This window comes from Triticum aestivum, chromosome 1B (genome assembly GCF_018294505.1).
Source record: "Triticum aestivum cultivar Chinese Spring chromosome 1B, IWGSC CS RefSeq v2.1, whole genome shotgun sequence".
Classification (NCBI taxonomy): domain Eukaryota; kingdom Viridiplantae; phylum Streptophyta; class Magnoliopsida; order Poales; family Poaceae; genus Triticum; species Triticum aestivum.
Genome location: NC_057795.1, coordinates 684,513,560 through 684,526,474, shown reverse-complemented (window position 1 = coordinate 684,526,474; position 12,915 = coordinate 684,513,560). Strand labels below are relative to the sequence as shown.

Sequence of the window (12,915 nt, the reverse complement as noted above, 5' to 3'; positions counted from 1 at the left end):
CATCTACTCAACTAGATGCAAATGATCATAGCACAAGCATAAGCATGCAAACACGAGCATGAATAAATCATTCACGGAAAACAACTTAAAGATTCAAGTTGAAAACCATTGCTATTGCAATGCTATCATGCAAGTGGATGTCTTGGCTTGCCTTGAGGTGAAGGATACTCCAGGGAGAAGTGTGGTGAAGCCGCGGAACGATATGCCGGACGACTTCTCTCTCAGAGGGGGCTATTTGAAGGCAAGGGCAACATGGTCATTTTTACAGTGTGAAAACATTATGAAAATGGTACCAACAAGACGGGCTCGACGAGACGAAGCCGCGGGACTTGGAATCACCTTGTTTGGAGTTAGGAGCGCGAAGATATGGACGTTTGAAGTCCGGGGACTATTCTGTAAAAATTTATTCGCAGACAGGCCCCTGGCAGTTAAACAGAAAGCGTACTGTCCGAGAATATGTTTTCAGAATAGAGGAAGTGTACTCCGGCCGAAGGGTAAAGAAATACACTTTCTCCAAATGAAAGTGTATTTCCCAGAAACCGTCTTCACTTACACTGACTGGGTTGGGCCTGGTCGATGACAGGTGGGGTCGCGCGGGTGGGCGGGCTAGAACGAACATAGAGAAAGAGGTCATTGAACTCACATAGGCCATGGGTGCAGCTCGGGGGGGGGGGGGGGCGTGGGAAGGGTTGGAGAAGTTGAGGATAGGAATCGCCGCCGCCGTAGACCGCCAGCCGGTGAAGGAGCTCCGCTTACCTGGACGTCAGTGCCGATGCGCGTCGGCGGGAAAGATCAAAAGGGTGGGAGAAGGGTGGCGGGGCTTTGGGCGGTGAGAGAATGGGGCTAAATAGGGCGACCGAATCAGCGGGAGGTGAGCCGAAATCGTCCCGCTGATTTTTTGGAGACGCGTGTGCGCTCGCGCCATCTCCCTGGTCGCAGGAGCCCAGCGCCACCCCTGCCTTGCATGAGCCTGGCTCTGGAGAAGTCTTCGATCCGTGCTGTAAAGTTCGTGCCGTGCAGGCCAAATAGTGTATACAGGCCAACCAAACAACCCGATTCCTTCCCGCGTGGGTCTGGTTGGGCCTTATGCGGGCAACTAAACACGCTCCTAGTATCGATGGACTGACGACGGTTTCCAGTTGGGCAATCACGGAATGGAGGATTCAAATTAACCCGAGAATGCATGGCAAATTGATTTTGTGTAAACTAGTTCTGGTTATGCAATGGGAGCAGTAAAAATTATTTTTTGTGTTGAAAATTATAAAATATATGATGCTTGCAATTTCCTTGTCAAAACCTAGATGATAGTAAGATTAGATTAATCTAACCCTAGAGCTTTGTTAACATACTGGTTTTGCAGTACACTTATACAATTGTCAGTAGGAATAAGAGACTTTAAAATTTATATATGCACATGTTGATTATTATTTTGAGTTTATATTAGGGGTCCCGATTCTAATTTCGCCCAGGGCCCCCAAAATCTCAGCACCGGCCCTGTACAGAACATTTTAAAATTTCAAAATAAAGAGAACTTAGTCTGACACCAGCGTTTTGTCTTCTAATGCATGCATGCCTGTAATTAGAGAGAGTATTCCACGTGAGAGAATAGAGTTTCATCCTAATGCATGTATGCATATAATTAGAGGGGGAGGAAGGCGTTCGTATCTATTGCTTAAAAACAGAACAGTCGGAAGTTAGTCCATCCCCTTTTCCCAGTTCTTAACTGACGAACAAACTAACTGACAGAAATCCTAACTGAAACTCTGAACCTGCAGCTGGTTAACTGACACAAGCGTGATGCTTTGCTTGAAATTTTGCCTTTGCTTATTGAGCTGGATCAGGATCTTCACGTATTGCATAACTAAGATTATTGTTTAAGACCGTTGCGACTATTTTTTTTGTAATACTAAACAAGCTTTAGATCACTTTTCCCATTGACAGGTGAAGAGGTTTAGTGTTGATGCTGGTTTGGTGAGATAGTTTTACACCACTTATCAACAGAGGTAGAGGTTATGGTGCTATCATTGTGGAATGGAAAGATAAGGCACAAGTTTGTATGGAGCACACACGCGCATACGCGCGCGCGCACACACACACACATAAAGTCAAACACACACACAAAGGCACTGTAGGCAAATGACTTTGTGTGTGTGTGTGTGCATTCTCCTTTGGATGTCGTGGCACCAGAGAAACAAAGCTAATGTGGGAGATAGACTCAGGTGGAATGATGAAATATGTTTCTCAATTAACCACTATCTTGTTAATGCTCTGAAAAATGTGCAGCCAAGCAAATACTCAAGACAGAACACTATCCAAAGATGGACTCCTCCTCTACTAGGAATTATGAAGCTTAACTCTGATGGTGCCTTTCAAGAGGAAACTCACTCTGGAGGTTGGGGCTTCATTCCAAGAAATGATACAGGTGCATTAATAGCAGCTGGAGCACGAAACCTGGAATACTTAGAGCATCTCCAATAGCCGCGCCAAACAAGCGCCGCGCTGTAAAATTGCCCATTTTAGCGCGCGCGCAACCGGTATAGTGGCTCCAGCGGGCGCGCAAAAACCGCGCGCGCGGCATATGTAGTTCAACGCGCGGGCCGAAACTCCATCGTGCGCCGCTTATTTGCTGCGCCCGCTCCCGCGCGCTGGACTCTCGCGCGCTCGCTCGCAACTCCCCCTCCCCCCTCCAGCCGCGGCGGCGCCGCCGCCCGCGCCACCCAGCGACTGTTCCGGCGCTTCCACGGCCTATCTCCGCGCCGCGACGGCTTCCCCCACCCCCCTCTAGTCACCGCCACCCCTCGCGCGCGTCCGTCCTCCGACGAACAGCGCCCGGGCGCTCGCTGTCGCTCGGCGCCCGCAAGGTGTTTGACAAAACGCCTGCAAGGTATGTATTGCTCAAACTTCATGAATTTGGTGCATGTTGATTGTAGTTTTAATAGCATAGTATTGAACATTGTAGATGAGTTCGTCGTATGATTCTTCCGAAGAAGAATTTGATATGGAAGAGGAGGATGATCTTGCAATGATCCTAGCTATGCACATCAACAAAAAACCGAAGCACGGTGGTTCGGTTATGTGTCGGCAGAAAATTTGGAGGGATATGATCGATGCCCATGACAGATTGATGAGGCACTATTTCGTGGAGAATCCCACATACCCAGAGTCTTACTTTCGTCGCCGGTTTAGGATGAGCACCGAGTTGTTCAGACGCATTGCAGAGAAATTGGCTAGCCATGACCAATTTTTTCAGCAAAGGAGGAAAGCCGCCGGAGAGCTGGGCATAGCACCTTTCAAAAGGTGACAACCGCGTTGCGTATGTTGGCATACGGTATCCCGGCTGATCTAGTTGATGATCACTTGGCTATGGGTGAGAGCCAAGCCATCATGTGTGTCAAGCGCTTCGCAATCCGAATTATGCAAGTGTTTGGCCAGGAGTATTTGAGATCTCCCAATACCGAAGACGTCGCAAGGCTATTGGAGATGAACAAAGCTCGCGGCTTCCCTGCTATGCTTGGCTCAATAGATTGCATGCATTGGAGTTGGAAGAATTGTCCAAAGGCATGGCATGGGCAATTCCACGGCCAAAAAAAGGGTTCCACTATAATCCTTGAAGCGGTGGCCGATCAAGAGACTTGGATTTGGCATGCATTCTTTGGAATGCCTGGATCTTTGAATGGCATCAATGTTGTCAACCGGTCAACACTGATGAATAAGATTGCAAATGGTGATTTGCCACCGGTGTAGTTTGTAGCAAATGGCCGCACATACAACTACGACTATTATCTAGCGGATGGCATCTATCCAAAGTGGCAAACCTTTGTGAAGCCGTTGAAAAAGCCGGAAGGTAGGAAAAATCTTGATTTCCACAATGCTCAGGCGGCGGCTAGAAAAAATGTGGAGAGAGCTTTTGGGATTTTGCAAGCCCAATTTGCTATTGTGAGAGGACCGGCTAGATTTTGGGATCAAAAAATGCTTTGGTACATCATGCATGCGTATGTGATCATGCATAACATGATCATCGAGAATGAGTGTGGCCAAGATGTAGACTACTCTCAGTATGAGTTGTTGGGACATCCCGTGCGAGTGCGACGGAGGGCTGAAAGGGTGGCCCATTTTGTTGCCTCCTATCATGCCATTCGACGTCTGGCAGCGCACGATGAACTCAAGAAAGATCTCATTGAGGAGTGGTGGGTATGAAATGGACGACAAAGAGCATCATCATGATTTGTGAGTTCGATATTGTATTGTTGAACTATTTGTTGTTTGAACGATAAGCTGTTTGTTTGAGTTGTAATAACGAATTTGAACTATTTATTTTGATTTATTTTGTTTGCGTTTGATCTGTTGCTTCTGTTTTGGAATGCATATGTTGTTTGTGCGAGAGCCGCGCGTGCTGCATTTTAGCCCGGCTGCTGGAGCCAGCGCTGCCCGCCGCGCCAAACCAGGCGATGGGCGCGCGGCAAAGTAGCTTTTAGCGCGCGGCTTGTCTGGCGGCTGTTGGAGATGCTCTTAGTAGATGCTCTGCACTCTGAAGCATTGGCGATGCTCTATGCCGTGAACGCGGCAATCAAGATGGGATGTGATCGGCTAATAATAGCTAGAAACTGACTCTATTGCTAAAGCAGGCTGTAATGTCAAATATTTATGATCTTTCACAACTAGGTGCTATTTTTAGAGATATCAAATATCAACTTAGAGTTGGTTTACCTGATGTATCTGTCAAACATTGTAACCGGGAAGGTAACCATGCTGCACACACTCTAGCTGCACATGGCATAGCCATGAGTAGGAGTACGTACGGACATGGGAAATCTGGCTTGACAAAATTCCATCCTTTGTATCAGACTGTGTAGCTGGAGATTCTGCCAACACTACTTTATAATGGAATGCTGATCGTTCCTTTCAAAGAAAAAAGGACCATCATAATATGCAAAAAGCAGCAGGAAGAATCTTAAGTTAAGTAGCCACGCAAACAACAAGGCGAGAAGACGAAACATTGGGCCGTAATTTCGGCGGTGCTCCTAAACGTCATGCAAGAAGACGAGTATTGGGTTTGTGGTAGGCGATAACCGCATAGATGGACTGCACCATTTGGGAGACAAAGACGAGGATGGCGATGAAGAACACCACGCGGTAGAAGATGTTACCGCAGTGCTTCTCGCGGAAGAAGCCCTTGAAGTTGTGCGCCGGGACGCCGCAGCGCTTCTCCAGGGCGTGCCATATGGGCTTGAGGTAGTTCCGCTGGAGGTTGTGGATGTCCAGGGCCATGCCGTGGCACAGACAGGCAAAGCCCTGTGCGGCCGACTCGTCGCTGCCCAGGAAATGCTCGACAACCATGGCGCTCCGCAGGAGCCCCACGTCCTCCGCCGTGCACGCCACCTGCGACATGAAGTAGCAGTAGGCCGTGACGGGCCTGGCCTCCTGCTGCTCCTCCAGAGCCATCAGGTTCCGCAGGAGCGTCCACGTGTTGCTGTCCACGCGTAGGAGAGGGATCCACAGGTTTCCTCCGTCGAGCTCCACGTCGAGGATGCTCCACTCCTCGCCGGCGCTAAAGGCCCGGCGCTTCAACAGCAGGTTGGCGTACCTGCGGTACTCGGTCGCCCGGCGCCATGGGCCCGTTAGAAGGCCTGCTGTCCGCTCCTCCTCCTCCTCCTGCTGCTGCTGCTGCAGCAGCCGCGACGCCATGTAGCAGTACACCAGGTCGAGCAGGTGGACGGACGTCGACGGCGCCTCCCGCGGCGTCTTGCTGATGTACAGCTGCCTCTGCAGCAGCTCCTCGACGGGCCTCGCGATGCACTCCACAGCGGATGTCACTTCCCCTGGTGCTCTCAAGTAATTCAGGATCTCGTGGATGACAAACAGCGGTATCTGGTTCTCAAGGAGGTACAGGATGTCCCGCACCACCGTGTTGTCTCTGGACACTATGGTCCGAGTCCGACTGCTGGGTGATCCGGTCGCCTCCTCACACTGCAGGTAGCAGTCTACAAAGAGGCTAACCAGATAACACCCATCATGCAGCAGCATACGGGAGAACTTTGCTGAGTCGCCGGCGTGGTTGTCCGGCTCCGGCAGATGGGTGTAGCATCCCCTCGCTCTGCACCGCACTCTATCCATGGCCCGCTCCAGACCGGAGAGGTTAGCCCCGCCTGCTAGATCGCGGACGGCCCTCTTCTTCACTTCCGTCCACTGCCAGGAATCCGCGCTTTCATGGTAAGGACCGATGGGTACGGTGTACGGCGTGAACAGGTCGGTCGCGACGCGCCGGAGGTTCACACGGACCTTGGGGATCACCCCATCTCCTGAAGAATGCAGCTCATTTTGCACATCGATAACCACTGCATCTGCATACCAAACACGTACTAGTGTCAAAAACACTCTTATATTATTATGGAACGGAGGAAGTACCACGGAAGGAAATCTAGGGATGCAATCGCTAAAACACCACGTGTCACCATAATAATTGCTTAAGTTTGTTTTAAAAAATTGCTTAAAAATATATCTACTTCCACAAATGGCGTCTTTATTAAACTCAATGTTTACATCAAGAAGATACAACACCATTAAGATTTTTAACCACATAATAATTTTCAAATAGCCATAGCTACTTCCCGTACGTAGATCTACCGCTCCAGGTCGTTTTCTGCCTCAGGAACTTGAGGGGTTTCTATCGGTTTCTTTTCATTATATGAAATGAAAACTCGATATAAAAAACTTGAGGGATTTCCTCGGTACAATATAATACTCATCGAGAGAGAAAAGAGATTCTTCATGTACCAGAACAAGCATTTGTTAAGCTTTAAATTTGGTGACCCGTAATTGTGTCCTCATCCGGGCCAAGAATGTGGATGTGCTTTTCGCTTGGCTCGCCTTCAAGAACAAATGTTGGACCTCGGATCGACTGGCCAAGCGTGGTTTACCACATCAGGATACATGCTCGCTTTGCAACCAGGAGGAGGAGACCATCCAACACCTTAAAATTGGATGTGTGTTCATGAGACAAGTCTGGCATTGGTTGGGATTGATCACAGGTAGACCAGGTCTTGAGCCGCTCACAAGTGAGGAGTTAAGCGCGTGGTGTACAAGACATGACTCGACATGCCAGGACCGGAAATCAACGAGAGCCAAGTGCCTCATGACAATGTGGTTACTTTGGAAGCACGGGAATGACATCGTGTTCAATGGAGCGACACTTTCCCTCTCGCGAGTGAGGCAGCGGATTATGGATGAGGGCGTGCTGTGGGTGAAGGCCGGGCTGCTGAAGGGTGAGGAGGATGGACTAGAGGTACAGGTAGATAGGTGGGACGTCGAGACATAGTCGGTTGAGATCCTCTAGACGGTAGTGTCGGAAAATCCGACATGTAAATGAACTATGTACTTATGGCTTCGGGGAGTCTTCCTCCCTCCTTCTTTAATGAATGGTACGCGCTCTCGTGCGTATTCGGAAAAAAAATGACGGCCACTAGCCATCGTATGAAAGTACTTTGTGTTTCTCTAAATGTTTTAGGTCATTAATGATATCTGAAAGTCTATGTTTTTTTATAAACTCCGCTAGTATTAAGCGTTCATCACCTCAGCTGTTGACGCCCAGTGCAGGTTCTAGTACTCCACCATTCGCCCAGCCACCAGCCTATTCCAAACATTTGTAACTAGGTCCTCAGAACCGTAACGGTACATCCATCTCAATTCGAATTGAATTGGTGTTTGCATCCGTGAGGCGTTGTGATTTGTGACCCCTGCGTGAAGAAGGAGTGCATCACGAGTTAAGAGTGCCTCAATACGCTCAAGAGCCCAAGCTGGGACCAAAATGTATCCAGCCTCCCATACGGTAAATCAGTATCAGTACACGATCAAATTTCTCATATGTTGTGAGTGTAAGATTATTTGACCATGAGAACTACTCCCTATGTAAAGAAATATAAGAGTGTTTAGATCACTACTTTAGTAATCTAAATGCTCTTATATTTCTTTACGGAGGGAGTACCTTCCTCACATTCTGACCTCTCTAAGTACTAAACTATCAATAACAGTATTAAATAAGAAAGACTAGTGAGTTTAAAATTGGTAATTTTTACATGCTGAAATCTCAGGATATTAAAATCCCCACATATAAGAATAGATATGGATTATCTTTTGCAAGATTGAGCAATTTAAGAAAATCTGTTATATGCTCATTATGGGCAGCATCATACACAACAACTTAGCTACAGCTGAGGTTCTCAGCCTTATTTCAAATATGAAACTTTCCATTCAAAAAGATCAACCGATCCACGGAGCTAGTTTTAATGCTGAGTAAATGCCGCCCAATCTGCCACGTGGAGGTAGGTAGTGCCAGCTGAAGTCGTAACCACCTGAGAGGTGATCAAGGACATGCACGGGAAAGTCATGTCGACGAGTTTATTGACCGCGACAAAGTGCAAACCGTATCCCAAAGGTAATCAGCGATACTCGAGCATGTTTAACCAAGTCTCTAAGACCTCTCCTATTCATGGGAAACATGCATTGATTTGGGTAACAATTAACATCACCCATTTAGACGGTTTTTTATTCTTTTTCGAGTAGTGGGTTTGAGATTTACGGTTAGAAGTCATGACATCACATATGGATCCAATCGTATCTAGCTTCATCTAAACCTACCTCTCACACTACTCCAATAAGATGAGCGAGACCGTCAGATGTGCCATCCACTTCTACATCGAAGGTGGTAGGGTTTTTTGTATTTGTAACCTTGGGGAAAACCTTAAACGGGCCAATCTCCACATGTTTGAGTGCCTTAAAAGACACATGTATATCATCATCGTTCTTTCCTAATTAATACTACACCTAGTGATTGAAGAACTGAAGAAATACATGAACTAGGAAAATCAAGAATTTTTTTGGATGATGGTGTACCTTCTGAGCAGTCTAGGTTGTGTGAAGCTTGACGCTGCATCGTGGAGTCCTCATCTATGGATGTCGAGTCATCAGCAGCAACCGGATGACTCTCACTATGCCATAAAGACATAGGTCTAGGAGTCGGGGAGGCCGACGCTATAATCCCGAACGACGAGATCACCGTGGGTGGTGATGTCGGCGTTAACACCATCCCCAAAGGCCCAACCACTGTCGGCGAGCCATTCGTTGAGCGAGTCACAGCTCGCAGTTCAGCCAACCCTGTAGGATGGCTAGGCGGGCTCTGCAGTGGGTGCACCGACGTGGACTGGATCGGCAGCCCAAGCTCCTCTGAGGCCGCTGGTGTTGCAAACTCCATCCGGGCCGAATGAGGAGGTGGAGTAGACAGCCCGCTCGCCGGGGTGAGTTGACTTGGCGACGACGGCGGGGCGGCGTCCATCCTTTACTAGCCCATGATCCGCAATGTCCACATTTCTTTTCTTGATAATAAACACAATAAATCCTATGTCAACATCCCTGGACAGATAACATTGCATGGGTAGAAAAATAATAACCGGTGTGCATGCATTTGCATCCTGGCTACTCCCTTCGTTCCCAAATATATCTCTTTTTAGAGATTCTTACAAGGACTACATACGGAGCAAAATAAGTGAATCTACACTCTAAAATGCGTGTATATTGTCTATATTGAAATCTGTAAAAAAAAGACTTATATTTAGAAACGGAGGGAGTACTTTTTTGTGTAAACTACATTGTTCAGATCGTATCTTGTCTAAACATAATCAGAGTATGTAAATTTCATGTGAAATTTCCATGTTATATACACATGAAAAAAGTTTGAGGTTCCTCTTAAAATTATGCACCACTCAATTTTGCTTCACTAGATGATCTCGCTCTGTATATCTTGCAGCTTAATCTTACAAAACAGGAGAACACGAATGCAAAGGCGCCTAATGAGATTTCTGTTGAGAAGTTAATTAACTGCGCTAGAAACTCAACGTACGGTAATCATAAGTTTACAAAATGCTCTACATATCCGGTGGACTGAAGAAAGAAAGTGATTATTTTTTTGAGGAATTGGGACAATATAGAGGATAAAATCGGACTAAACCCGGATTACATTTACTTCATTCATACCTGGCGGCACTGCAAGGGGCGCTACTGGCACTTGGAAGCTAGGATGCTCAAGTGGATGTTCCCCCCTCTTCACTACGTTGTACTAATGTGGTTCGTTGCGAGGCTAGCTCTCTCTCTCTCTCTATATATATACCACCAGATTTAAGTGTCCATCCATCGTGCCCCTAGGTCCCGTGGTGGTGCATGTGCGGGCAGGATAGAGCTAGGAAACAGCACGGCGCGCGCGGGCGAGACGAACGACAAGATTAGCAGACACAGTGGCCAGGCACGGGCTTTTCTTCCGTTCGCTTGTGGCTGTCCGGTTAAGAAAAGTTTGCTCCTTTACCAACGGTCCCCATGCATGCAAGGAGCATCGTGCCTTTCCCGCTGGTCTATTTTCTTCTGACCACATTCACTGCACGGCATTATTGTATATTGATACTAACAAATCAGTAAGGTTATATACTCCCTCCGTTCCTAAATATAAGTTTTTTAGAGATTTCACTAACTACATACAGATGTATATAGATGTATTTTAGAGTGTAGATTCACTCATTTTGCTCCGTATGTACTCCCTTCGTTCCAAATTACTCGTCGTGGTTTTAGTTCAAATTTGAACTAAAACCACGACAAGTAATTTGGAACGGAGGAAGTAGTTCATAATAAAATCTCTACAAATACTTATATTTAGAAACGGAGGGAGTATCATGGAAGATATTGCTCTTGCAAATTTTAGTGGCGTAGATATAAATATGACCGTTGGGAAGAGCTGCTACTGCGACCGCCCCGCCCTACCCCTTCCCAACCTTTGTTGGAGAAGGTGTCGACGCTCTAACTCTGACCAGTATACTTTCCCTCACCTCGCTGACTATGCTCTGTGGCTTCATGCTGCTTTTCCTCGGCAAGCAGTTTTTTTTTCTAAACAGAGGCAAAAAAATTGTCTCATTCATTAATTAAGCAGAAGAGAATTGCTCAGTTAATCAACGAAAAACCGGAAAAAAATCGTCACCAACCGCTGAGCAGCACATGCAGATATCCCACAAAAATCTTTACAAAGAGTGACTCGTCAAGCTAGCACGCGTCATTGTCATCACTTCTTCCCAAACAGGCGTCATCGCCAATCCTAATCCCCGAGCAAGCGACTTCGACTTCGCCGTGAACGAACGTTGATGTCGAACCAACACACCATAGAAGCCATATAGGAGTACATGAAAATCCATGCCAGAACTCAGCCACCCGCATCAGGCGACCCCGCTCCGCTCCGACTCTGAAGGAAAGATCCAAAAAAGAACTATGCAAGACAAGCCTCGTGGAAGACCACAGAATGGAGCCCCTACTGCTTGTCATCGTTGCCCCAGGGGCCCGCCGCCGCATCTCCGACTTAACCACAACAACCAAACCGAGGTAATCCCACGAACACGCCGAAGAAGACCCCACTACCACTGCAATGCCTTCGACTTCACATGCCCCATCATCGTTGCCACAGAAGCCATGACGCCACACCAACACCTACCACCAACCACCCAACACACCAACTGGTCCCTCTGGCCGGATTGAACTCCAAAATCGATGCCCTCGAGAGGGAAACAACGCCAACACGCCGCCAACGACCGACCCTCCGGGTCTCGGGTTTCCCCCAGAGCTGTCCCTCGCAGAGGAAGAGAGAGCATCATGTAGAGGCCTTCAAGAAGGTTACGATGTCCATGGACGCCGCCATCACAGGCTCCGGCCATTGCCAGAGACGGATTATCACCCAACCCTCGTAGTCCTCCGGTCGACAGCCAATCCGGCAGCCCACCTTCCCTCGCTGCATCTCCAGACGTCCTCTACCTCGACAGCCCAAAACTGCAGCCTCATGACCATCAAGAAGAGATGCCTCGTCTGCAGGTTGTTTCCTAGAGCCGTCCCCAGGCCGGACTTAATGCAGGGAGGCCGAAGGAGTCCACCCCTAGCCGGCAGTCCAAGATGCGTGCCCTGTCGCATCCGCATCGCGCCTCGCCAGTGCCTGAACCGCGCCAACGCGCACTGCGCGACCTCGCCACACACCATGCGCTGCAGCCCCTTGCCACATCGCGCGATCATCGCGGCAACCCCTGCAGATCAGCGTGCACCGCGCCTTGGCGCCTCCGTCGTGGTCTGGAGTGACATTGCCGCCCCTTGCCGTCATCAGATCGACGATCCCCTTGTCGGCGCCCCTGAGGGAATGCCATATCCCACTCTGCTCGAGGTCGCCACGAACCAACCGACGCACCGCTCCTCTGCTCGAACCACCACAGCCTCGTCAGCCCGCGCCGGAACCTAGCAAGCTAGCCCGTGCCGGAGCCACGACAAAGTGCCCGCCCAAGTCCGTCGCAGCAGAACGCTAGATGCGCCCTTGCCCCTTGCAGAGAGATGCCCTGCCTCCACCCTCCCTGGAGCCTGACCGGGCTATGCCGATGGCCTCCTCAGGCGGCGGCGAGGCAAGGGGGTGGAGGGAGGTGGTGGCGGAGGGTTCCCCCTGTGTCGCCAGAGAGAGGTGACGTGCGTGGAGTGGGTCGTGGGGCTCCTCGGCATGTAGTCAATCCACCCTCAGCAACCACTAGTAGAAAAGGGCCATTTGTCCCGGTTCGTAAGGGCCTTCTGTTTCGGTTTAGGAACCGGGACTAAAAGGTCGTTACTAATGCCCTTGGCCTTTAGTCTCGGTTCTTACATGAACTAGGACAGATGGGCCTCCACGTGGCCGCTGCGGCCAGCCCAGGCAGGGGGGCCTTTGGTCACGGTTGGTGACACCAACCGGGACCAAAAGGCATCCACGCGTCAGCAGCTGGCTGGAGCTGAGGTTTTTGTTTCTTTTTTGAAAGGGGCTGGTTTAGGGGTTTTGGGGGTTAATTTAGGTTGTTATTAGCTAGCTAATAGAGAGATGTGTCCTCT

The 12,915-nt window shown here is 48.9% G+C and overlaps 1 protein-coding gene across 1 annotated transcript; it reads right to left on the bottom strand.

The window, feature by feature from the left end:
• Positions 1-4,925: 4,925 nt before the first annotated feature.
• On the bottom strand, positions 4,926-9,344 carry LOC123100830 (uncharacterized). Its single transcript, XM_044522703.1, has 2 exons — positions 8,890-9,344; positions 4,926-6,341 (listed from the first exon to the last, which is right to left on the bottom strand). The coding sequence occupies exons 1-2, from the start codon at positions 9,326-9,328 to the stop codon at positions 5,029-5,031; spliced, it is 1,752 nt and encodes a 583-aa protein (XP_044378638.1). The 5' UTR covers positions 9,329-9,344; the 3' UTR covers positions 4,926-5,028.
• Between the last annotated feature and the right edge of the window lie 3,571 nt (positions 9,345-12,915).

What these genes read in the sequence shown, in the direction of transcription:
- LOC123100830 (XM_044522703.1), bottom strand. Translation starts at nt 9,328, where the DNA reads ATGGACGCCGCCCCGCCGTCGTCGCCAAGTCAACTCACCCCGGCGAGC. An exon ending in CAACCTAGACTGCTCAGAAG is followed by an intron (nt 6,342 to 8,889) that starts GTACACCATCAT and finishes TTTGGTATGCAG; the next exon opens with ATGCAGTGGTTATCGATGTG.